At 41.5% G+C, this 25,035-nt stretch overlaps 1 protein-coding gene across 1 annotated transcript in view; it reads left to right on the top strand.

Annotated features, from left to right (window-relative positions):
* Nucleotides 1-1,049: 1,049 nt before the first annotated feature.
* The window catches only part of DLEC1 (DLEC1 cilia and flagella associated protein), an 86,792-nt gene continuing 62,806 nt past the window's right edge, over nucleotides 1,050-25,035 (top strand). Inside the window, exons 1-13 of the mRNA XM_032238265.1 lie at nucleotides 1,050-1,197; nucleotides 6,101-6,241; nucleotides 8,544-8,700; nucleotides 10,136-10,246; nucleotides 10,993-11,189; nucleotides 12,869-13,092; nucleotides 14,629-14,710; nucleotides 16,292-16,379; nucleotides 18,314-18,487; nucleotides 20,008-20,144; nucleotides 21,108-21,200; nucleotides 21,629-21,719; nucleotides 23,350-23,512. Of these exons, the coding sequence (XP_032094156.1) occupies nucleotides 1,099-1,197; nucleotides 6,101-6,241; nucleotides 8,544-8,700; nucleotides 10,136-10,246; nucleotides 10,993-11,189; nucleotides 12,869-13,092; nucleotides 14,629-14,710; nucleotides 16,292-16,379; nucleotides 18,314-18,487; nucleotides 20,008-20,144; nucleotides 21,108-21,200; nucleotides 21,629-21,719; nucleotides 23,350-23,512 (1,757 nt within the window). The 5' untranslated portion in view covers nucleotides 1,050-1,098. The remainder of the gene's footprint in view (nucleotides 1,198-6,100; nucleotides 6,242-8,543; nucleotides 8,701-10,135; nucleotides 10,247-10,992; nucleotides 11,190-12,868; nucleotides 13,093-14,628; nucleotides 14,711-16,291; nucleotides 16,380-18,313; nucleotides 18,488-20,007; nucleotides 20,145-21,107; nucleotides 21,201-21,628; nucleotides 21,720-23,349; nucleotides 23,513-25,035) is intronic.

Here is a 25,035-nt window from a genome sequence, read left to right as displayed (position 1 = left end):
GACATGGAGGCTGCTTGGAAAGATGGTTTATTGTTGGACAGGGCCACATGGCTTGAGCCCTGACCAGAAAAGGTGATCACATGTTTCAATGTTGATGGAGAAGAAGAGAGAAGGGCTGAGGAAGGGGCTTGCTAGGCTTTTTATACCCTGTTCAGTCCCACCTCTCTGTTTCCTGTTCCTGTGTAAGAAATATATTCTGACTGGTTGTCAGACTCCCATGGTGCCATGCAGGGGGCTACTCTCTAGGCTGCGATGAGTTCTCAGTTGCCTTGTGGTCAGTTGAGTAATATCCCTTCCCACTACAGCTGCAGTGAGGAGAAGTCTTTATTATGTAAAGTGGGCTGGCCTGGCCATCTTAATGGCCCATTAGCTGGGGATGGGCAGAAAGCTATAGGCAACTATTCTGTCTTTTGAAACATGTTTCTTTTCACATCCAGAGAAATATTCTGCCTTTTCAATATTTCCTAGGATATTTCATTTTTCTGGGAGAGGGCTGGATGATAACTTCCCACAGTAACAAAATAAAAAAAAATTAATAGTAAAAAAAAAAAAAAGAATATGAACTGGAGACAAATTCCTTGAGTGTCAAATCATACCAGTAAAGAATTCTATCCTCTCCTATCCCTATCCGATTCCTTTCCTATTCCATTCCTACTCCTATTCCTATCCTATTCTTATTCTTATTCCTGTCCTATCCTATCCCTATTCTATTCCTTTCCTATCCTATACCTATTCCTTTCCTATTCCTACTCCCATTCCTTTCTATTGTATTCCTACTCCTATTCCTTTCCTATCCTATTCTACCCTATTCTATCGTATTCCTATTCCTATTCCTATCCTATCCCTATTCCTATCCACCCACCCATCAGCGATATAAAACCATTTATGCGCCTACATTTCCCACAAGGCCTAGCGCGCTGGCTATGATTTCTGGGAACGGTAGACAAAGGACAAAAATCAACCTGGCTAGATTGGAAAAGATCGGAGCCCGGAGGCGGCGACTTCCGGAAGCGAGCGGAAGTCGCTGTTGCTAAGGGCCCGGTTTTCGCTTCTCAGAAAGCAAGCTCTTAGCAACCGGGAAAAGGCTGCTGTGCGAAGATGCTGCCGGCCGAGGAAAGGGGCGCGCTGCGCCCCAGGGATTCTCCAAGCCCCGAGCCTTTCATGTACAGGCACAGGCCCGCCTCAGAGCTGACTCAGGTGAAGGAAGAGCCGCTCCCGCTTCTGCCGCCGCGCCCTCCGGCTTTAGTTAACTTTGCAATGCAGACGCTTCTCATTCCCAGGGCCCTCCCCCCCCCCCCCCTTCGGCGCCTGGCCTGGAGTGGCAAAACGATTCCTATCTGAGCATGGGCAGAGTGCCTCCTGCAATGTCTCTTTCCTGTGTCCAAGATGCCCCCATAGACCTCGAGAAGCACAGGATTCCTGGGCATGTGCAGAGTGCTTATTCAGCCTCCCTGCAGCACAAGGGGGGGGATGGGCAGTAGAGGAACCTTCTTAATCCGTTTTGTTGATAATTTGATTGTATTTTAACACATTTCTATCATCGCCCGTTTAGCTGGGCGATGGAGAGAAATGTTTTTTTTTTTTTTAAAAACCAATTTATTATTTTTAAAAAGTTGAGAAAGTATTTAAGAAACACCGATTTTATCGACAGGTTCTGTCGTCGAAGATTTAAAGACCCCCCTTTATTCAGAAAATGTTGTAAATGCTTTTATTTCACAGGGAGAAGAACCACAATGACGAATGATTTAATAACAAATCACTTGAATCATTATTATTATGATTATTAAATCATTTATTTAAATTTAATAATAATAACAATAATAATTGCAAAACACCCTAAGTCAGTGGTTCCCAACCTTTTTTGGCCATGCCCCATCTAAGCATCTTTAAAATCCTGATCCCCTCCCCGACATATAATTCTTAACTCAAAAAGTGAAATCTACTCATGCAGAGAAAGCCTAAAAGGTCATTAACTTGGTTTAAACAAGGCTCAAATTGCACCCCCCCCCCTTAAAAATCAAATTGCCTGGATCCCACGCTGGAAACCACTGCTAAGCCTAACCCCTAACCCTGTAACAATACCTTTAATATTATTAAACAGCATCTGCCTATCCCAAGGACACGTGAACCAAAAAAAGAGAGCAAAATTCAATCTGAACATTTAACTGATTGTATGATCAACCATAATAATATTTTTTTTCCTGGAAAAACTCCCTTATCTTTTAACAGTATGTTTCCAGAGCTTACGAAAATACAACCAGCCACCAAACGTTGGCCCAAGTGCAGGAGAATGAAGCTTGGCGATCAGGATTTCCTGTATGTGTGTCAGTGTTTGTGTTTAAGATGAAGCAAAACATTAGGAATGATCAGATGAGATTGCTTACGTTGCTGCAGGAAGAGGAAGGCTTGGTATTTGTCCCATTTTTAAATTTTTCCAGTACTTAACCCACTGGGGAAAATTGTTGAGATGAGTAAATATTAGCTGAGATGAAGGATTAAATCAAAATATGGGAACCTGCATGGAGAAAGATTAACTTCTTTTTATTTTAGTGCTGGTGTTCTTACTCAAAATGGAATCTACACAGTAGGCACAATATTTCTTTAAAGTACTGTGGAAGTATCTTGTAGATTTACTGTCGATTCAGTTGACCTTTGGCCATAGATCCTCAATGCTTAGCAACCATTAAATAGTATACTGGACCTAGTTAGAATATGGGGTTTCCTGCCTGAGGAGTGGGTTGGACTAGTAGACCTCTAAGGTCCTTACAGCTCTGTTCTGATTGATTGTAATTTAAAGTTTCTTGACCCTTACCCTACACAATCTACATGAATATAGAAGATCCCAAATATTGAAATCATTGTAACTTTATCATTTTACATATGAATATCTTGCACTTGGCTTGAGGCCAGTATGATGTTATACATTTTTTGTTGTTCTGTAACCAATTGTAGGATCCAATCTCGCTTGGTCAACGGAACCAGAATTCTAGTGTTCTGATATTTTGGACTTGTGCTGGAGCTGATCCTCAAGGAACTTGTCTCTCACCGTGATTCACATTTACTATTCACTCACCATTTATTTTTATTTATTTATTTATTTGTCAACATGTACAAGGTAACAGATATTAGTATAGGCATGGACATTTTCTCATGAGATTGGTACAAATAGATGGATATAAATAAGTATAACATGGCCACGAACACATAGAATGAATCAATGGGGACAGGGATGGTAGGCATGCTGGTGCTTTTATGCACACCCCCTTACGGACCTCTTAGGAAACGTATGAGGTTCATGGTGAACAATTTAAGATTAAAGATATGGGAGTTTGAGGAATTAACAAAGTTTCAGATTCTGGTGAGAGAGAAGTCTGAAAGCTCGGAGGATTGAACCTCTGATCCCAGCAACTGACCCAGATTAGCCCCAAAACATAATCCTGGGACATGTTGATTCACCTTCATTTTAAATGTGTGTGTGTGTGTGTGTGTGTGTGTGTGTGTGTGTGTGTGTGTGTGTATGTATGTATATATATATATATATATATATATATATATATATATATATATATATAATTTTTTAAACACAAATAATACAAACAGTACATATACAACTGAATACAAAAAAGAAAAGAAAGACAAAAGAAAAAAGGAAAAGAAACATATTACAGTGCACCCCTCGCCCCCTGGAGACCTTCCCCCCTTATATTTCTTAGATTATACAATATATTCCAATTGTGCTCTTATACAACATATATACTTAAATAGGTTTGTTCCCTTTGCCTTCCACCAACACTGATCTTATAAAATGCCCCCATATTTCATTATAGTTGTTTACTTTAATCATCCCTTCTTTAAGTTTAATTTCTGTTGTTAATTTATCATTTGTTGCCATACTCCAAATTTCATTATACCACTCATTTCTTTGAATATCCCAATTTCGTCCCCAATATTCAGCCATCACTAATCTAGCTGCCATTATCAAATTTACAATCAATTCCTTTTTTGTTTCATTTATATCCCATTTTTCCACCAGCAACAATAATGTAATCCTTGGTGACATCTCTAGATTTACATTCAACAGGGCTCTAATTTCTCTAAACACCATGTCCCATATTTTTTGTGCGCTATCACAATCCCACCACATATGTTTATATGTTCCAACCTTTTTCTTGCACCTCCAACAAATACTTGTATATTTACCATCTATTTGATTTAATTTACATGGTGTTATGTACTACTTCCATATCACTTTATATCCATTTTCCTTAACTCTGACATATTCTTATATACTCTTCTACTCCAAATATTTTTTCAATCATTATCATTTATTTCTCCCAAATCTGATTCTCAAATTAATTTTAAATCTTTTGCCTGCTCTTCTAATTCAGTTAATGTTGTATATATTTTCCCTATTCTTCTTTTCTCTATATATTCTTTATTCATCTCACATTATTTTATAATCATTTCAAATTTTGTTAACTGTTTACCCTTCTCCTCAAATCTTTCTTCCACTTTTATCCATTTCTCTAATTGTATTAAATTCAACCAATTTAATTTAATATTTTCTAAAACATTTTTTAGTTATGTTATATTCTTTATCCTGTTCTTCCATTTATATATCTGATTTTCTTTTAGTTTACTAATCGATTCTTTCAATTCAATCTTAGGGAATTTCTCAATTTCTACCATCAGTGTTAAAGGAGTGATTCCTGGCATTAGCCGGTATCTCCATTTATAAAGAGATTTTTTATCCTCTTAACAATTTTTAAAATATCCTTTTTAAAATCAATATATTTCGATAGGATCACCTATTTCCCTTAACTCTTTCAACTCTATATCCCTCCATATTAAATCTCTAGTTACTGCTATAATATCTGGGACCATCTTTAATTGATTAGCTATCCAATAATTTCTAATATTTGGAAGACCTGGCCCACTCTTTTTTAATAGTTCATACCGTAATGCTTTACTTATTCTTGCTCTCTTACCTCCATTACAATACATCTCCAGCATTCATTCATAACGTAATAATTAGTTGTTCTTTTTAAGACTGCCTTGGTTGCTTAATGACTGCGACAAAAAAGGTTGTAAAAACAGGTTGGTCACATGAACAATTTTATAGCCATCATGACATGCAATTGCCGTAAGATTCCCTTATGGTCACTAATTGTATCATCAGAACTCAGCAATAGGGAATGAAAGCAACTGTGTGTAGTTTGGACTGAATTTTTTAAAAAGCCTTATTAATTTAAAAAGCAAGTTATTTCCTGTCACTTTAATCTGTAATTAGTTAGACATAATAGCAAGAAACTCAGCTGCTAATCTTAGTCCTCGACTTACAACAGTTCATTCAGTGACTGTTCAAAGTTACAATAGCATCGAAAAAAGTGACTTATGACTATTTTTCACACTTAGCAACCATTAAAGCATCCCCATGGTCACATGATCAAAATTAAAATGCTTGGCAACTGATTCATATTTATGATAGTTCTGGAGTCACCTTTTGTGCTCTTCTAAGAAGCAAAGACATGAAAAGCTAGATTCACTTAACGATCTTGTTACTAATTAAACAACTGCAGTGATTCACTTAACAACTGTGGCAAGAAAGGTCCTAAAATGGGACAAAATTCATTTAATAAATGCTTCACTTAGCAACATAAATTTTGGGCTCAATTGTGGTTGTAAATTGAAGACTATCAGTATGTCAATTTAATTAGAATGCATACTGAAGATGTTTAATGCGAACACGTATGCATTGTAACTTTCAATATGAAGGTGGCTTTATATCTGTTTTCAAGAAATTATTAAGTTTTTAAAATATTTTTTATTAAACATTTTTACCTTTAAAAACAAAAAAAACATACACACAAAAAAAGAAACAAGACAAAGAATATAAAATAATTATACAACCTTCTGTATCGGGATTCATGTTTAGCCTTTGTAATTCCCCATTTTCCATGCCTTCCTATCGATTGCAACTTTTCAAGAAGTTATTTAACTCTACTATTTATTGACATGAAATCCGCTCTTATTGTAGGATCATCAAATCAAATATTTCTACATCTGTTTCTAATTATTTCTCCTCCTATCCCCCACTCAGGACATTTCCCATGTGCTAACCAAAGTCTTTAAGAGCTTATATACTTCAGAGGTGATAGCAACAGACATGGTGGATAATATAATCAAATCCCGTGGAGGAAAAAATCCCCATCACGAATACTTTGTGGAAGAATTGCGAAAGGTAAACTTTCCATTTAGCTCTGTTCAGGAAAACATAAGAATTAGGTGATTTAAGTTTGCAGAATGTGTGACGCGTCAAAACCGCGCTCGACTAAACCGTGCCTGACTAAACCGCGTCGCTAATGTCATCAACAGAGCGACAACAGCCAGCGCAGAGAAAGAAGTGCGCTTTAAATAGCGCTTTGAAAGCAAGCCGATTCAACTTAAGGTAAGGGTTAGCTTTAGGGTTAGCTTTAGGGTTAGGTTAAGGGTTAGGATTAGGTTTAGGGTTAGGTTAAGGGTTAGGTTTAGGGTTAGGTTAAGGGTTAGGTTTAGGGTTAGGTTTAGGGTTAGGTTTAGGATTAGGTTTAGGGGGGTTAGGTTTAGGGTTAGGGGTTAATTTTAGGTTTAGGGTTTACAGTGTGCTTCTTTCTCCGCGCTGTTGTCGCCCTGTTGATGACGTCAGCGACGCGGTTTAGTCGGGTGCGGTTTAGTCGAGCGCGGTTTTGTTGGTGAACCGCAGAATGTTCTGCTTAATCACCATTCAGAACTGAATCATTTTGGGACAGTAGGAGGTAGATGGACAAGCAGATTGACAGACATATTTTAGTTTATTTTATCGTCATTGCACCTCATACAATGAAACTTAATACCATCTTCCTTCACATTCTATGTGATTGAATTGAAAGCCCGATATTGCATTAGTATTGCACTATACCGTAGAGTTCAATATAGTTACTTCCCTGGGATAGAAGCTGTTTTTCAGCCTCTTGTTTTTATTATCTTGTATCATTTGCCAGATGGTAATAGTTCAAAAAAAGGGTGCCCAGGATGAGAGGGATCTTTAAGGATGTTTTGTATTTTCTTAAGGCAGCGGGAGCTATAAAGCTCTTCCAAAGAGTGGAGAGGGCAACCAGTCATCCTCTGGACAATGACGTTAACCCTCTGGAGTGCTGTCCTATCTGCCAATATATCCAAAGAGAGATAAACACACAAAAGCATAACATAAACATATGTTTATTAATTATGTTACAAAATTAAAATAAATGGAATGGAATAAATCAGAATCAGGTCATCCTCTTCACAACCCGTTTTCCTGGTTAACTTCTGGGAGAAGACTTTGTGGTATCTGAAGCGGAACATCTAGATTATGGGTGTCAAACCTGTGGCGTCATGTTGCTGTCACGTGATGTTTTGTGACATTCTTACCCTTCGCGGAGCTGGGGTGGTGTGGCCTGTGCATGGCACACCCTGCAGGCTGCCAGTTTGACAACCCTGATCACAGTTTTGTTCTATGTAGTATCAATCTGGTGAATTCTTAAGTTTTCTGTTTCCGCTATGTATTCAAAATGGATAGCAATTAATATATATATGTACATATATGTAAGTGTGTATGTATGTCCCAGCATAACTCTGGAGTGCCTTGAGCAATTTCAACCAATCTTGGTACACAGATGACTTACTCTCTGGAAACAAATAATGGGGTGGGGGACACCTCTGGTGTATGCATTTGTGTGTGTTTGTGTCTGTCTGTCTGTCTGTCTGTCTGTCTGTCTGTCTGTCTGTCTGTCTGTCTATCTATCTATCTATCTATCTATCTATCACCTATCTATCATCTATCTATCTATCTATCTATCTATCTATCTATCTATCTATCTATCTATCTATCTATCTATCTATCTATCTATCTGTGTTCCAGCATAACTCTGGAATGCCTGGGCTGTTCAGGAGAGCAAGTGGAGCTTCCTAGAGTGATAATTGTTTGTGATGTTATGGGAGGGGGAAGGGAGCGCCTGGGCTATTAAGGAGAGCGAGTGCCGCGTCCTAGAGTTGTTTGTGATGTCAGTTCAGTGGTGGGTTTCAACACAGACTACTGCCGATTTGCGCAGGGGTGCGCCATGCACATGTTTGATGCGTACTGTGTGCTATGTGTGCATGCGCAGTACAACTAAAATTGCTCTTCGCATGCGCAGAAGCAGAAAACAGGAGAACCAGTTCGGGGGTGTGGCAACCCTGGGTCGCTGCCGGGTCCAGCAACCCAGGCCACCAAGCTATTACCAGTTCAGCTGAACCGGTCCGAACCAGTAGGAACCCACCACTGCATCAGTTCCTTCGCAGCTTCCTCTGGAAAGCCAGCCATGACGATCACCCTCCAGTGGACCAATGGGGAAGTGCCTGATAGATTTGGGGCAAAGTGCCAGGATCGTAGAAAGGGCGGGAAAGAGGAGCACATGGGAGGGGGAAGGGGCAGGGATGCAAAAGATTTGTATTTTGATGTCAAATAAATTGAATCTATATTTAAATGTTAACCATGGCAATCATAGCTCCGTGAAGAGTATAATCACCGACAAAGGGAGGCAGAAATGTTGGAAAAGCACATCATCCAAGCAAGGGCCCGGGCCACCGCAGAAGAGGAAAGGCTCTTGAGCGTGTTTCAGCTAGAAGTTCCGGAAGCCTACCGCCGAGCTGCAATGCCATCAGGTGAAGGAACAAGCATTTCCGATGTTCCCTTTTACAGGTCATCCTCGACCTTTGATCACAATTGAGCCCAACAACATTTCTGTGGCTAAGCGAGACAGTTGTTAAGTGGGTTTTACCCCATTTTGCAACCTTTCTTGCCAGAGTTGAATCGCTGCAGTTGTTAAATTAGTCACATGGTTGCTAAGTGAATCTGACTTCCCAATTGACTTCGCTTCTCAGAAGGTCACAAAATGGGATCATGACTCCAGGGACACTGTAGCCGTCATAAATACATGCCAGTTGCCAAGCATCAGAATTTTGATCGTGTAACTGCAAGGAATGCTGCAAAGATTGTAAGTGTGAAAAATGATCACTTTTTTTAGTGCTGCTGTAACTTTAAATAGTCACTAAACAAACGGTTGTAAGTTGAGGATTATTTCTATTCTAATATAACTTATACCAAAGAAAAATGTCCTTTGGTTTGCTAGAAATTGGTAAGGATTTGATTTGACTTTGTTGGTATGGGAAGGATTGATGGCAAGGCATTTCTTCTTGTGCCGAATCCGTCATTGAATTTTGGCAATCATGTTAGCGAGCCTATTTTTATCAACAGCTGCACGAAAAAGTGCTGCTGAATTTTGTCCAAATCAAACATTTAGATTTTGAAGCCATGATGTTCTTCTGCCTGGACCTCATTTGCCTTGATTTCCCTTGGCTTACCCAGGTGGCTTATCACCTCTTTATTTCTGATTTTGTCAACCCAGCCGTCTGAAAATCAACATTTCAATTGCACACAAGTCCTATTCGGTTGGTTTACTGAAAAATTAGGAAAATTAAAATTACAATGAAGAGACAAAAGGAAAGTTTTTATTTCTATGCTTCCATTTTTCAGCCCAGGATAATTCCTGTGAAAAATAACTGCCTCCAAAGCTATTCTTTTTTTTTTTTTAGTGGGTGTGGGTGCCAATTGATTATGAGTACTCCTTGACTTACAACTGTTTGTTTAGCGACTGTTGAAAGTTATAACTATACTAAAAAACATGACAACTGTTGCAGCATCCCCAGGGACAGATGATCGAAATTTGGGCTCTTGGCAACCAGTATTTGTTTACAATTGTTGCAGCATCCCTGGGTCATGTGATCATCCTTTGCGACCTTCCCAGCTAGCTTGTGACAAAATCAATGGCAGAACTCAGATTCGCTTAGCGACCACATGATTCATCTAACAACTACAGTGATTCATGGCAAAAAATAGATTGAAAAATAGGGCACAATTTTTATGTAACATCTGTCTTATTCAGGAACAGAAATTCTGGTCCCAATTGTGCTTGTAAGTCAAAGATCAGCTGTACTGGCCTCAGTTTCCCTTCCAAAATGTTCTGTTCCCCTGTATGAAGAAATAATGGGAACTGTTTATTTTTAAAAACTTATCTCTCTTAAATGTGCATTTGCCTAGTGAAATCTACATTCAGATGGTGTGTGGATGGCGCCCTTCTTAAAAAACACCATTTAATCTGTCCTGAAGATTACATCACAGATCCCACACTCGTAAGCCACGCTCCTAAAGGTAACTAGAAAGATGAATGTCACTTTTTTCAGCACACCATATATAGTCATATCTGAAAGTATATGAATGTTCTGACCTAGGCTTCCCCCAAAAGCATGAAGCAGAGTACTGGTCCCGATAAAGCCCCTTTTATTAATTGAATGTGAATTCCTCTCATTTACATTCAGCAAAGGCCTGGTAAACAGCCTTTCAAAGGTGAATTTATGACCACAAACCTTATCTGCCATGTAGATAAATATAGTATTGTCCAAGGAAAGACTGGGCACAGAGTCTCTGAGATTCATGGACAGATCTTCACACTCCTGAAATGAATGAATGGTTTCCTGGAAAAGCCCACTCCCCTTTCACTCTTCTTTTATTTCCTATGGGAGGGGCCATTCACCGTCCATCTGTGACTTTACTCCCAAGTTGACCCTGATTTCTGAGCTATTTTGGTAGCTCTGCGCATGCGCACACTGGGAACAGACTCCAGCTGTTTCTCTGCTTCACTGCTGTCTAGCTCTGAAGGCAGCTGAGAACTGCCAGATGGCCTTGACCCCCGCTCTGTCTCCGATGCAGAGCCCTCATCCGAGCCTTCCCCAGCCTCCAGGATTGGCCCATGTTCCTCTCCAACCGCCTCACTTTCTGAGTCTGCTGCCAGCTCTGCTGGTGGACCACAACGAGATTGCTATTTTTAAAAAAACATTTGTATGAATGATGACCGTTATGTTTCTAGGTTTCTGAACTTAACTTTTCTTTAAATGCAGATTTCTCAGAACCGGGCTATTTGAAAGAAACTGATTGTAAACACCACGCTCCTCCTGACTCAGAAGCTCTCCAATTGAAGGAAAATTCACGCATCAAAAAGCTATGGGCAAGTCTTCCAGATGTGTCTTTGTCCAGTTTAACTCTGGAGTCTTCAGATGCTAATATTTCAGATGAATCTGTGGCATTGCACTATAAGGTACAGTCTGGTTTTATTTTGCTACCACTTTTACATTGTTTTCTGATCTGTCCCCACAGGTCAGCCTTGTGTCATGATGTGATCAGGTTAATTTTTCTCAGATTTGAGATACCTATTGATGTCCCAAAGGTGCTTTCTCAAGAAGCCAAGCGGACTTTCTGTTTTTTTTTTTAAGAAGTTTCGCTTCTCATCCAAAAAAAATCTTCAGTTCTGACAGGGTCATTCGGTTTTGAAATCTAAAATACGGTATTGATAAATTCAACATATATGCCTGCGAGATGTGCATTTAGAATAAAATTGAATGGAAGGTGAGATGGCAGCTTACTCAGCCTAATTTCCTATTTCTAAATTTCCTATTTGTATGAAAGCATTGTGTTTATAAATCTTTGCCTATCTTGTCGGTTGGGTGCTTAAAATAGAACAACTATTTATAGTCTGATGCATAGTAAAATCTTTACATTTCCTTCAGGAATGAATGGCTTTTCTTGGTTCAAAAAAAACCCAAGCCTTTTTGTGTGTGAGGAGTCCAATTTTTCTGATATTAAAATCCACTTGTTTTTACTCTAATCACTATGAATTGATTTATGTTTGTTCACTGACAGTCTCAACGACATATGTATGTTGTATGTTGTATGTTTATTACATTTGTATGCCGCCCTATTCCCGAGGGACTCAGGGCGGCTAACAAACAAAGTGGGGGGGGGGGGAATACAAACCACAAACAAGACAAAAACAAAGACAAAGACAAATTAAAACAACGCAACAGTCGCAACAATTTGAGTGGGGCTGGGAACTCATCAGCCCCAGGCCTGCCGGAACAGCCAGGTCTTGATAGCTTTGCGGAAAGCCTGAATGGTGGTGAGGGTCCGGATCTCCACAGGGAGATCATTCCAAAGGGCCGGAGCAGCCACAGAGAAGGCCCTCCCCTGAGGCGTCGACAGTCGACATTGGCTAGCAGATGGTATTCGGAGGAGGCCTAAACTGTGGGATCTAATTGGTCGTAGGGAGGTAATTGGCAGGAGGCGGTCTCTCAAGTACCCAGGTCCGATACCATGTAGGGCTTTAAAAGTAACGACTAGCACCTTGAAGCGCATCCGGAGCCCAACAGGCAGCCAGTGCAGCTTGCAGAGGATAGGTGTAACGTGGGTGTACCGAGGTGCACCCACAATAGCTCGTGCGGCTGCATTCTGGATAAGCTGAAATCTCCGAATGTTCTTCAAGGGCTGCCCCATGTAGAGCGCGTTACAATCCACTGGATTCCTGGTTCTCAACCTCAAGCAACTATATGCAGGATCATAACTTTCATCAGACTGCCTGTTTCCTGTTTTGTTTTTTTTAAATGCTAGATGTAGAATTTGTAGGGACATTTTTCCCCACAAAACAGAGGCCATATTGTCCTCTGAGTGGACAAATATTGCTTAAGTGTCTTGGGAATAACTAAAAAGAAATATAAGTGCCTGTTTCAAATGCAGAAAAGATGTTGACGACCAAATAGGGACTGGACAAGCTCTCTCTTGAGAGGTTTTAAATAAGATTCTTGCCCTAAGCCAAATTCAGTGGCTCCTTTAGTTCTAGGATTTTGAAAATCTTAAAGCTTGTGGGATCAGTTTTTAGTGATACAGGGTGAATCTTATGTAAAAGTCTATCTGATAGCATGCTTCTCGTTTTATCTCTGATAGAAGAAAGCTAAAGTCTTGGGCAAACCCCTCTGGTTGGATGAAATGTCCAGAGCTGACCGGCATAAAGACCGCCTGTATCTTCAGAAACTGAAAGAGCAGCACAATTTCCTGAAAAATCCTCGCTTTTTCCCACCTAATTCACTCCATGGAGGCAAGTCTTTGATTCTGCCTCAAAAGAAGGTGGAGCAGGTGATAGGAGGAAGAAGAAAGTTTGTGACGGAAAGGTAGCTCTTTATAAAATACTTACCCAACTGGCCTTCCTAGCTGCAGCAGTGATGTTTAACATTTATGTGCTTCTCCCTCTCCCAAACATTCCTAGACATTTTGTATATGAATGCAAAAATCTTCACGTTGCTCAGGGAATACGGCCTGCCTATTGCAAAAAAAGGGAAGAGGAAATTTGACACAAAAGTTGTTGCTTTTGATAGCAAGGTAGGGCACACCCTGCCTTCAAAGACCAGCTGATATAAACTTGTGAAGCACAACTGTGGGAGCATTGCCAGTTGGCACATCTTCTGCTTTGAGAAAACGAATCGATCCAAGATGCGGAACATGGGGGCGTCGCCTAGCTTTTCAGGGCTCATTCGAAAAAAGATCCCCCCCAAAAGGTCAGAATCACAATATACTTCAGCCAGGATGCCACTGAAATTTTGGGGTCACTGCCTTCTGTTTCAGGAGGGCCCAAGGTGGTTTAGATAAGCAAGAACTGGCCAGTCCAGAGAGAAAAAAGGACCAGAGGAGACGTGATAGCAGTGTTCCAATATCTCAGGGGCTGCCCCAAAGAAGAGGGGGCTCAGTCTATTCTCCAAATCACCTAAGGCTATAGAACAAGAAGCAGTGGGTGTTTCTTGTTCTATAGCCTTAGTTCTAAGGCTAAGAACTAAGAAGAAATTTCCTGAGAGTTAAGAAGTTGTGAATGCCCCAACACTGGAAGTTTTTCAGAAGATGTTGGACAACCATTTGTCTAAAGTGGTATAGGGTTTCCTGCCTAGCCAGGGGTTTGGACTAGAAGATCTCCAAGGTCCCTTCCAACTCTGTTATTCTGTTATGTTCTGTTATGTCTTCACCAAAAGATAATCTCTTTCATTTTGGCTAAGACAAAAGGCCATGCCCACCTTTGGAGCAGCATGATGCACAGAGTTGGGAAGAAACCGAGTGGACCTAAGGCTGAAATAGATGTTTGAGAGTGCAGTGTTTCTGAACCTCAACAATTTCACGATGTCCTGACTGGGGAAATCCTGAGGGTTGAAGGCCCACACATCTTAAAAGTTGTTAAGCTTGAGAAACACTGTGAGAGATTTCAATACAACGAAGTTCACTTTACAGGTGGTCCCCATTTTACAATCACAATTGAGCCCCAAATTTCTGTTTGCAAGCAAACAGTTCTTAAGTGAACCTGGCCACATTTTACGACCTTGCCACAGCTGTTGAATCACTGCAGCTGTTAATAATTTAACAGTTATTATTTTTTTTTTTTTTTTTTAATATGGTCTTTTTATATCCTTGTAATCTGCCTTGAATCCACACCTGTAAGTAAGCAGCAATAAGTAAATAAATAAGTAAGTAAATAAATAAATAAACTCGCTTGTTGAGTGAATCTGGCTTCCCCTTTTGACTTTGCTTGCAAGGAAGTTTGCAGAAGGGGATCACAATACCCTGGGACCCTGCAATCGTCATAAATATGAACCAGTTGCCAAGTATCTGACATGTAGCCATCCTGATAATTCTCTTTGACTGTCTTTTTTTTTTCTTCATTTCAGTGATTCCCAGTCAGTACCAATCTTCCTATCAAACCCTCCTGCAGTGGTGTTTACGGAATATGAAGTTGGCCAGGTTTATGAGGTAAGCGCGAGCCAGGAGAATTTCTGACATCCACCTGGCCTCTTTGCTTTTCTTCAGCTGCATCATTTTTTTCATTTCTTAATAAAGGGGTACTTTTAAATTTAATACAGGGAGTCCTCGACTTATGACTGGTCACTTAGCGATCAGTTCAAGTCTCGGTGGACCCTGTAAAGGTGCTTAAGATTCCAAAGTTCAGACAGACAGCCACCCTCTGGTCATCTGATGGCATTTATGGTTCTTTGCGGCATCCTGTGGTCGTATGACTGTGTTTTTACTGGAACTGGTTTCCAGCAAAAGCCACCCCATAATGAACAATGACTGTGTCAGCGTTCCAAATATCATCCAGAATTAAATCAGAGTCCAAGGCAGAGCTTTCCTCAAAGTTCTAATTTAATAAGAGAGACATGTTGATACATCTGTGGGAAACCCGAATCTGAAAGCTTCCCGGGGGTTCCCACCCAGTTGAAAGTTCATGATCTTGCCCCCACACCCACAAGTCCATCACACGGTCCAATCTTCCACTGCCACGCTGGCAGTTCCACCCATCCAGTTCCGGTCAGGCTCAGAGGTGTAGAGAACAAAAGATGACCTTGGGCTTCTAGAAAGGAGTTTTTTATTTTGACAACACATTCCACTCCTTACTATTCCTCCTCCCCAATTCCCCACTAATGAAAAAGCATAGTAAAATGAGAGAGAGTGTGGCAGGCCAAAGATCCAGAAAGGAATATGACTGCAGACTTGACAGACTGTGGCTCTTGCTTAAAGACAGGCACAAGAAAAGTTGTAGAATCGGGTTTGTCACATGGTGACCACGACCGCTTTATGTCTATGACAATTTATAACTGCAATTCTCAGGCTCAGTTACGGCCTTAAGTCAAGGACTACCTATAAATCAAACCTAGGAACTCTTCTCTCCTTCAAGGATAAATACGTCACTGGATGTTTTTGAGAAGGGACTGGATTGCCACTTGTCTGAAATGGTATAGGTCAGTGATGGCAAACCTTTTCGGCATCGAGTGCCAGAAAGGGAGTGTGTGAACAGCCAGCTGGTGTTTTGGTTACTGGTGCATATGAACATGCGATGATCAGCTGGCCGGCGCACATGGGCACAACGGAAACCAGAAGATCAGCTCTTCCAGTTTCCGGCACACGCAAAGGACAGGTGATCATTGCACATGCATGCCAACTGACATGGCTCTGCGTGCCACAGATTCGCCATCACGGGACTAGAAAACCTCCAAGATCCCTTCCAGCTCTATTCTGATTCTAATTCTAATATCACAATTAAGGGCCCCTTCTAAATGCTTTGTAAATTTGAAGGCAATGAAAAATTTGTGCAGTAATAACAGTGGCAAAAAATGCTCTGACCATTTTGAGCAGGAGAATATTTGTGGGACTTTTAAGGATAAAAACGGGCTGTGTTTGGCTTGCAGGCCCTCGACATAACCATTCCCACTTACTTTTGCCTTCCCTTCATCCCCCAATTCTTAAAAAGCAACCATTTTTTGTTGCTGAATATTGTTGTTAGATTACCAACTGACTGGAGGAGCTGCACCGGCTCTGACCTTTCTCTCTTCGTAGATGACGGTAGAGTTACAGAACATGACCTCCACATCCCAAAGCATCAGAATTATTCCTCCAGCTACAGCTTCCTTCTCAGTGGTGATGGGTGAGTTGTTGCCAGGTGCTATAATGTCAGTTTCTAATCAGATGGGTTTTGGCAAAAATTGGTTTCCATGGATTGCTTCCAAAGGATTGAAATGGCCTCAAAAGAATGCTACAGCAGGTGGCAGCACCTGACTATTCTTGAAAAATGGCTAAGCAGAGTCAGATCTGATGAATATATTCTATTTATTTATTTGTAGTATTATTGTTACAAATAACTCAAAGCAGTGAACATAGCCAAGCCAACATATCTTCCTCTTACTTTCCCAAGGCAATAACCCTGTGAATTGGGTTGGGGAGAGAGGGAGAGGAGAGAGACTGGCCTAAGATCACTGATTAGGCTTTCATGCCTAAGGCTGGATTAGAACTCATAACTCTTCCACTTTCTAGTCTGGTGTCTTAACCAACTAGACCAAAATGGTTAGGAAAATGCTCAAGGAATCTTAGGATGACCTCACACCTGGGGTTGCGAGACAACATTCCAGAGAGTGCGAAAACTTGGTTTTAGAAGTTTCAAAATTATAATATATAAGTATAATTATAATTTGTCAGAGTTTGTTGCAGCAATCATATCCAGAAAGCACACCAGGTAACTGATTCAGCAGAATTCAATAACTTCTCTTTATATATAATATAAACATAAAGTAAGTATACAATACCAAAAGCTGTTTCTTCCAATGTGGTAGAGAGTACAAGCAAATACAGGCAGAGGAGAGAACAGTTTCAGTTTCAGTTCAGAGCAGCAGACCAGTTTAGAGTTCAGCACAGACTCAGAGCTTTAGTACAGAACAGTTGAGCTAAGCCATGCCCAGGCTCCTTGCTGTCTCCTTGTTGCTCACACAGCAAATATTGTTTCAGCTTCCAAACAGTCCCCATTGGCTGACGTAGTTGCTATGCCTATTCATTGGCTGACCTTGTTACCATGTCTTCCAGATCATGAACTCTCATACACTGACATAATTATTTATTTTTTAAAGGGGTGCGAGAATAGATCGGAGGCGTTCTTAGGATGCAGGGTATAGAAATGGTTGGGAACCCATAAAGGAGCTTGCACATTATGAGCATAAATTGTGATCCTCATAAGTGGGGTTGGTCATGTGACTGGTTTCTTCTTTCTTGGGGCTGTGTAATCACTTCTCCCAGTTGCTCGTTAATGGCTGACTTCCTCATGTGTTTATTAAGCAAATCTGTTTTCCCTCATTAACTTTGCTTGTTGGAACCAGCTGGGAAGCTTACTAAACATAATCACATGACCCCAGAGAATGCAACTATAATAAATAGCATGCATATATATTACAAACTTGAAATGTGGCACATATGTTCCTCTTCGCTTCTAGGTGCTCACTCAGAAAGGATTTTTTGAAATGACCATCAGATCATTAGTATTTCATTAACATGCTCTGATGATAAGGAGTTCTACTCTCCCTCCCCACCTGAAAAGAACTCTGTTCCAATTGCCAATTGTCTTATATTAACACACTGATGCTAAGGAGTTAAACATTGTACCCCCCTCCCCACCTGAAAAGAACTCTGTTCCAACTGCCAGTTGCCTTATATTAAGACGCTCTGATGCTAAGGAGTTCTACTTCCCCTCCCCACCTGAAAAGAACTCTGTTCCAACTGCCAGTTGCCTCACATTCCATTACCTCAGTTCAAAGTGGCAGACATTCCTCTCCTTCACTCAGAAGCGGTCTGGGGCTCCTTACAATACTAAACATCAGTACTAAACCTCATCAAAATGTCTACACCTTCCACCTATGGAACTGCTTCCAGACTCCATGCGGCAGGAACGATATCCTCTTATGTGTTTCAGTCATCGACCACCACTGAGCCAACGGATTGAGTGAACTAGATTTCTCCGGCATTGCCCAATTACGTAGTTTCATTGTGAAGTAGGGGTATCCAGCTGGTTTTCTAATAAAAGTTCTTCCTTTCCAGGGAAGTTTCCAGGTGAAGGTGCACTTGTTGCTCCTGGGATGAGCTGTTTCTACATCGTCCAGTTTATTCCTGAATATCTTGCAGATTATGATGATTATCTACTGGTGGAATCACAGGCAGCCTATCCACTTGTGGTCCCTCTCCAAGGCAGAAGGCCACCTCCTATCTTAACACGTGAGCTGATTAAGTAACAATCACCCAAGGGAGAATTTCTCTTTTAGCGCTTTGCTTTTCAACTTATTAAAAGGTTTCATTAGCAAAATGCCTCCTCACCCTAATAACGAAAAGTCAGTGCAGGTAGTTCTCAACTATCAGTTGAGCCCAGCGCTTCCATTGCCAAACGAGACAGTTGTTCAGTGAGCTTTGCACCATTTTACAACCATTCTTCCCATCATTGTTAAGTGAATCGCTGCACTTGCTAGGTTAGTAACACAGTTGTTAAGTGAATCTGGCTTCCCCATTGACTTTGCTTGTCAGAAGGTCACAAAAGGAGATCACATGACCCCCGGGACACTGCCACCGTCATAAATACAAGTCAGTTGCCAGGTGTCATGACCATGGAGATGCTGCAAACATCGTAAGTGTGGGAAATGGTCATAAGTCACTTTTTTTCAGTGCCGTTGTACCTTTGAATGGTCACTGTGGTTGTAAGTCAAGGACTATCTGTAATGATGTCATGAAAATATTCAATATATGATATTAGGCCAAAGGTCCAGCACCTGTGACCAGCCATCTTTAGATATCTGTGCCTGCTTCATCTTTAAGCCCGGCAGTGTTCTGACCGAGGCTTCCCAAGAACACGAAATAAACTCCTTGTCCCGACAAAAACCCCTTTTATTAATTGACTGTGAATTCTGCTCTTTCACATTCAGAAAAGCCTACCAGGGAGGATTTACAGTCACAGACCTTATCTGGCTTGGAGAGCTGCCAGGCTGATATCTGCAGAACTTGGCAAGGAGTCTCAGAGAGTCACGAACCAATGAAGCAAATTAATGGTCTCCTGCAAACTCCACTCCCCTTTCTCTCCTCTTTTATTCCCTCTGGGAGGGGCCATGTACCATCCACCTGTGGCTTTACTCCCAAGTCGACCCCTGTTCTTTAGCTGTTCTTTTCATCTGGCAACTCTGCGCATGCGCACCCTGGGAACAGGCTCCAGCTGTTCTTCTGCCTCACTGATGTCTGACTCCGAAGGCAGCTGATAACTGTCAGATGGCCCTGGCCCCTTCTCTGCCTCCTACACAGAGCCCTCATCCGAGCCTTCCCCAGACTCCAGGACTGGCCCATCTTCCTCCCCAGCCTCCCCATTGTCTGCATCTGCTGCCAGCTCCACTGGCTGCTGGTGGGCCATAACAGGCAGCTTCAGCCTAGTCTCACAGCTAGAGACTTGAGAATAGCCATAAAGGAGAATATTTGTAGCTCAGGGTTGACATGAGGGATCCTTGGTTGCTCTAGTTCAGGGAAATGAACTTCTGCAAGAAAACAGGCAAGCTCAGAGAGCACCAAGGACCCCTCACTTGAGAACAGAAACTTGCATGGCCCTGTCTCCCCCAGGTCATTTCCTTCTTACCCTTCCTAGTCTCCTCTGTACTGTGGAAGCTGCTCTTCCAGATTTATTCACCATTTTTGGCTTTAAATAATCAAAATGTGATTCTCACCCCTGTTTGCATTTGCTACTTTTTCATCTGTCCTTTCAGTGCCACACATCCTGGACTGCGGAGCCTGCTTAGTGGGCGGAGTAAAATTTGTAGAGTTTGAGTGCAAAAACGAAGGGCTCAGTGTTGGAAAGTTTTGTATCATGCCCAAGGAAATGTGGCCACCTCCTAACTTTCGGGTAAGCGTTACAGAACCCAGTGCTCTTTCCTTACCGCATCAGTCCTATTGAACAAGAACCAAAAGGGGAACCAAAAGGGGAAGATTTCTGGCAACCAGGGGGCCACATATATTGACATTCTAAGGGACCAGAAGGGATGTGGCTATGGATAGTCCTTGACTTTTAAGAAATCTCTTTTTGAATATCCACCACTTCTTCCGCTTCGTCTACTGCAGTAACCAGATGAATTCATCCCTTGGTTGATGGATTCCCCTGATTCCTTAGCTTCCTGTTCCAGTTTTTTAAAAAAACAAACCACTTGGAGTTTTAGATCTTGGAGGGTAGATAGTGAAAGTGCAGAACTTTTGCCAATTTCACTTGGTTAAAAAAAAGTGCCCAAGGCGGGACAGCTCCATCTTTTCTCTCCATTTCTCTGTGATCTTGAGTGTTCACCATGTGCCGAGAAGAGCAATAAAGATAGTGTAGAGTGGATTGGAATAGGAATGGAATAGAACAGAACAGAATAGCAGAGTTGATTATGTTACAGGTGGCTAAATTGTAGGATGAACATTTGAGGAAGCTAGCTATGTCTAGCCTATCAAAGAGAAGGATTTTGGATGGGGCATGATAGCATTCTTTCAATATTTGAGGGGCTGACCTAGAAAAGAAGGGTCCAATTTGTTCTCCAAAGCACCAGAGGGCAGGACAAGAAGCAATGGATGGAACCTTGTTAAAGAGAGATCCAACCTACCACTAAGGAGAAATTACAGTTAGAAAATAATTCCTGATTTAACAACTGAGTTATTTCTTGTTGTTAGTGAGGTCTAAGTGCTATTGTTAACAGACAAGTGGAAGCTGCCTGGGTTGAATAGTAGGAAGAATTCATCCCTTTGGAAAATAGAGTCTCTCTTTCTCCTGGAGCAAACTGGTCATGCGAATCAGCTCTTAAATCGGATTCATTTTTTTCTCTCTCTTGATTTGAAGTCTGTCGCCACTATGGGTTATGTGGAGCAATATCCATTTGGGATTTGTCCAGCTGTCTTCGAACTTGCTCCGGGTCAGTCTATCCCAATTGAGGTCAGTTCCTGGCAATATTGCTCACGCTTCCAGTCTACTTGCAAACTTAATACTGCCTTTTTCATTTTATCTTCATTTCGGTTATTCTAAAGCAGGATGTAGCTGATGCCCCCTTTATTTGACTAGAGAATTTATCTTAGGTAATATATCAACATAAATTTTGGGCTCAATTATGGTCATAAGTTGAGAACTACATGTAGTAAGGACAGTTGTAGCAAAATATATTTATTTAAAAAAAAACATTTATAGAATAAGAATTAGAAAGGTGTGGGAGCTACAGATCAGTAACTGAAATTCTCAGAGAATTGCCAAACTACATCCTGGAGAAAATTCATGATGACATTTGCCACTTTTAGTTTCTTAACCTCTTTAAAAACTTTTTTTTACAATTGCTGGTGTTTTGATGATGCAGAAATGTTCATTTTCAGGTAGTGTTCATGCCCCTTTCTGCTGAAATCCTATCAGTGAGGTACATCACCGTTTGTGACAACTGCCATATCAACGAGATTATCGTGACAGGTCTGCCACTAACATCTATTTTCCCCCCCATTACATCTAAAACGCCTGAGGTTTGGACTAGAGGTTGGGCTTCACGAATAATAATAGCAATAGCGTTTAGATGTATATACCACTTCACAATGCTTTACGGCCCTCTATAAGCGATTGGGAGAGTCAGCCTATTGCCCCAAACAATCTGGGTCCTCATTTTACCCACCTTGGAAAGATGGAAGGCTGAGTCAACCTTGAGCCGGTTAGGATCAAACTGTTGGCAGTTGGCAGAGTTAGCCTGCAATACTGCTTTCTAACCACTGTGTCACCACAGTTCAAATAAGATCCTTTAACTGCCAGCATCATGTATGCAGTTGGAGACCTCCAGGTGCAAATTAACAAAATTATAAGCCAAACTGAGTAGATTCTTAGAGATTTCATTCTTTAACCATAGCATTAGAGAGCCAGGATAATGTTACAATAATATTACAATACAATAGCAGAGTTGGAAAGGAGCTTGGAGGTCTCCTAGTCCAACCCCCTACCTAGGCAGGAAACCCTATACTATTTCAGACAAATGGCTATCCAACATCATCTTAAAGACTTCCAGTGTTGGGGGCATTCACAACTTCTGGAGGCACTAAAACCAGAATCTCCTTTGCTAAGCAAGGCAATTATTAAGAGACTTGTGCTTGATTTTATAATCTTTTTTGCCATATAGCAAATCCATTGCAGTTGTTAAGCGAATTGGGGTCAATTATCAGGTGATGGGGAGTTCAAGTCTTGCCTTAGGCATGAAAGTCAGCTGGGTGACTTTAGTCCCACTCTCTCAGCCCAGTCCACCTCACAAGGTTGTTGTTGGGGGAAAATAGGAGGAGGAAGGAGAATTAGGTATGTTTGCCACCATTAGCTATTTATCTTCCTCTTCTTTCTTTATATATATATATATAAACGGCTGTGGGTGTATTATGTTCCAGCATAACTCTGGAAAGCCTTCAGCAATTTCAACCAAACTTGGTACACAGATGACTTACTCTCTGGAAACAAATACTGTGGTGGTAAGACACCCCTAACGCCCCTCAGGGTGTATGTTCTCTTAAGATATAGCTTGTTGTGCCTTAAAATGGCTTCTACCATACTGCCTTAAAATGGCTTCTACTGTACAGTGCTGTGGAGTTGCCATGGTAACGGCTTTACAGTATTCCACAAGAGGGCTCACTCTGCTAAGGGGGAAAATCCAACTTTAGAAATTGCGGCGATCAGCTAGTAAAAAAAAAAGACATGATAAAAATCAGATAGATGGATGGATGGATGGGCCAATACAGGGTATCTTGATAGAGGTGAATGTTAAGGAAAGCTTCCTAATGGTAAATGCAGCCTGAAACTGAGACCAGTGACTTGGTGATGGGGATGAGATCCCCTGATGAAATGTTTTTAAGCAGAAATGAGCCCCTCCCTCTGTGGGAATAATTGAATCAGAAGTCCTGCAGTGAGGAACTCCCCCAATGATATGTTGGACATGATGGCTTCTTGTGGCCCCTTTCAACTCCAAGATATTATGACAAATTATGATAAATTGCATGGTGAACTGATCATCTAATCCCTATATCTTTGCTGCAAGGTTTTTTTAAAAAGACTCTTGTATTCCGTTCATTCCCAGGACTCGGAGAGCTGATAGCCTTGGAATTTTTGTCCGTTTCCGGTGGAGAGAGCACTCCCCTGCCTGGCGAGCTTATAGACATTACCTCGCAGCACCTTGTGCGCTTTAAGCCACTGAACCCACATTCTATGTCAGAGAAAACGCTGATTCTGAGAAATATAACGTATGTATCATGCTCATATTGTAGTGCAGGAATGGGGAGATTTAGGCATGTCTGCAGGATGTGGTGGGGAACACAGTTGCACTTTTCCCCCTAATTGAAATGAGTGAGATTTAAATCATGAATCATCATCATCATCATCTTCTTCATTTAATGACCCCATAATCCCTTGCAGGGTGGAATCAGGGGAATTGATTGGAGTTTACTGGCCGGATGCCCTTCCTGTTGCCAATGTGGAGTTATGTTCAGCATATATATTCTCATTGTGCCCAGAGAGAAAAATATCTGCCTCTACCTAGGATCGAACTCAGAGCCTCCTGATTGTGAGGCAAGAGCTCCACCTCTAGGCCACCACACTACTCAGATTTAAATCATGACTATCTTCCAATAAATCACACTGATCCACACTGAGAACCAGTTTGGTGTAGTTGATAAAACATTAGGCTAGAGACCATGAATTTTAGTTCTACCTTAGGCATGAAAACCCATTGGGTGACTTTGGGCCAGTCACTAGGAGACAGTGAGTTTGAGTTTGCACTTCAGGTATGAAAATTGGCTGGGTGACTTTGGATCAATCACCAGGAGACTCTTGAGTTCTAATCCCAGTTTAGATATGAGAGCCGACTGGGTGACTTTGGGACAGTCATTCTCTTATCAATTAATTGATAAGAGGAGGAAAGAGCATTAGGTGTATTTGCTACTTCGAGTTCTTTGTAACAATAAAAAAGATAGGATTGAAATAATCTAAATAAAATGTTCTGAGTCACTGTGAAGATCTTAGTTCACAACCCCCCGTCAAAAGTGGAGCTTGAAATATTTGCTCATCTTGTCCCAAAGGTGGTTTTCCAAAAGGTGTTTGTTTTTCTTTGAAGACATTTCTCATCCAAGAAGCTTCTTCAGCTCTGACTCTAGGGCAGGGGTGTCAAATTCCATTTCATTGAGGGCCGCATCAGGGTTGTATTTGACCTTGGGGGACCGGGATGGGCGTGCCCAGCTCAAGGTCACTCGTGTTGCAGGTGCTTGTGGTGGCATGCAAAAACAGGCTCCCAAGCTCCGTTTCAGCTGCAGTGGCCTCCTGCAACCCTCCGCCAGCAAAAACGGAGCTGGGAAGGGATGCACAAAGACCGTCCCCCCCCCCCCCAGTTCCGTTTTCCCTGGCAGAGGCACCGCAGACCGGCGCTCCGGTGGTCCCGCGAGCCAGATCTAAGCACCCCGTGTGCCGGATCCAGCCCTTGGGCCTTGTGTTTGACACCTCTGCTCTACGAGGTTTATAACAGTAAAACAGTAAAAACAGAAATGAAAAGAAGTAAACATAACGGTAGCAAAATTGTGAAATAACAAACAGTGAAATAAACAAGGAAAAACAGGATTGAAAGATGGGCAGGTGGAAGCAGGGGATGCCAAGAAGGGAGGTGGCTTTTGCTATCAATCTGATGGCCACCTCCAGTGTGGGGCTCCCCCATTGGTTCCCAACTGGTAGAGCAGGCCTTGTGGAAGGATAGAAAGGTGTGGGGCAGATCTCACCT

The sequence above is a fragment of the Thamnophis elegans genome, chromosome Z, assembly GCF_009769535.1.
Source record: "Thamnophis elegans isolate rThaEle1 chromosome Z, rThaEle1.pri, whole genome shotgun sequence".
NCBI lineage: Eukaryota > Metazoa > Chordata > Lepidosauria > Squamata > Colubridae > Thamnophis > Thamnophis elegans.
Note: the sequence above shows the minus strand (reverse complement) of the source record. Positions and strands in the feature narration are given on the sequence as shown.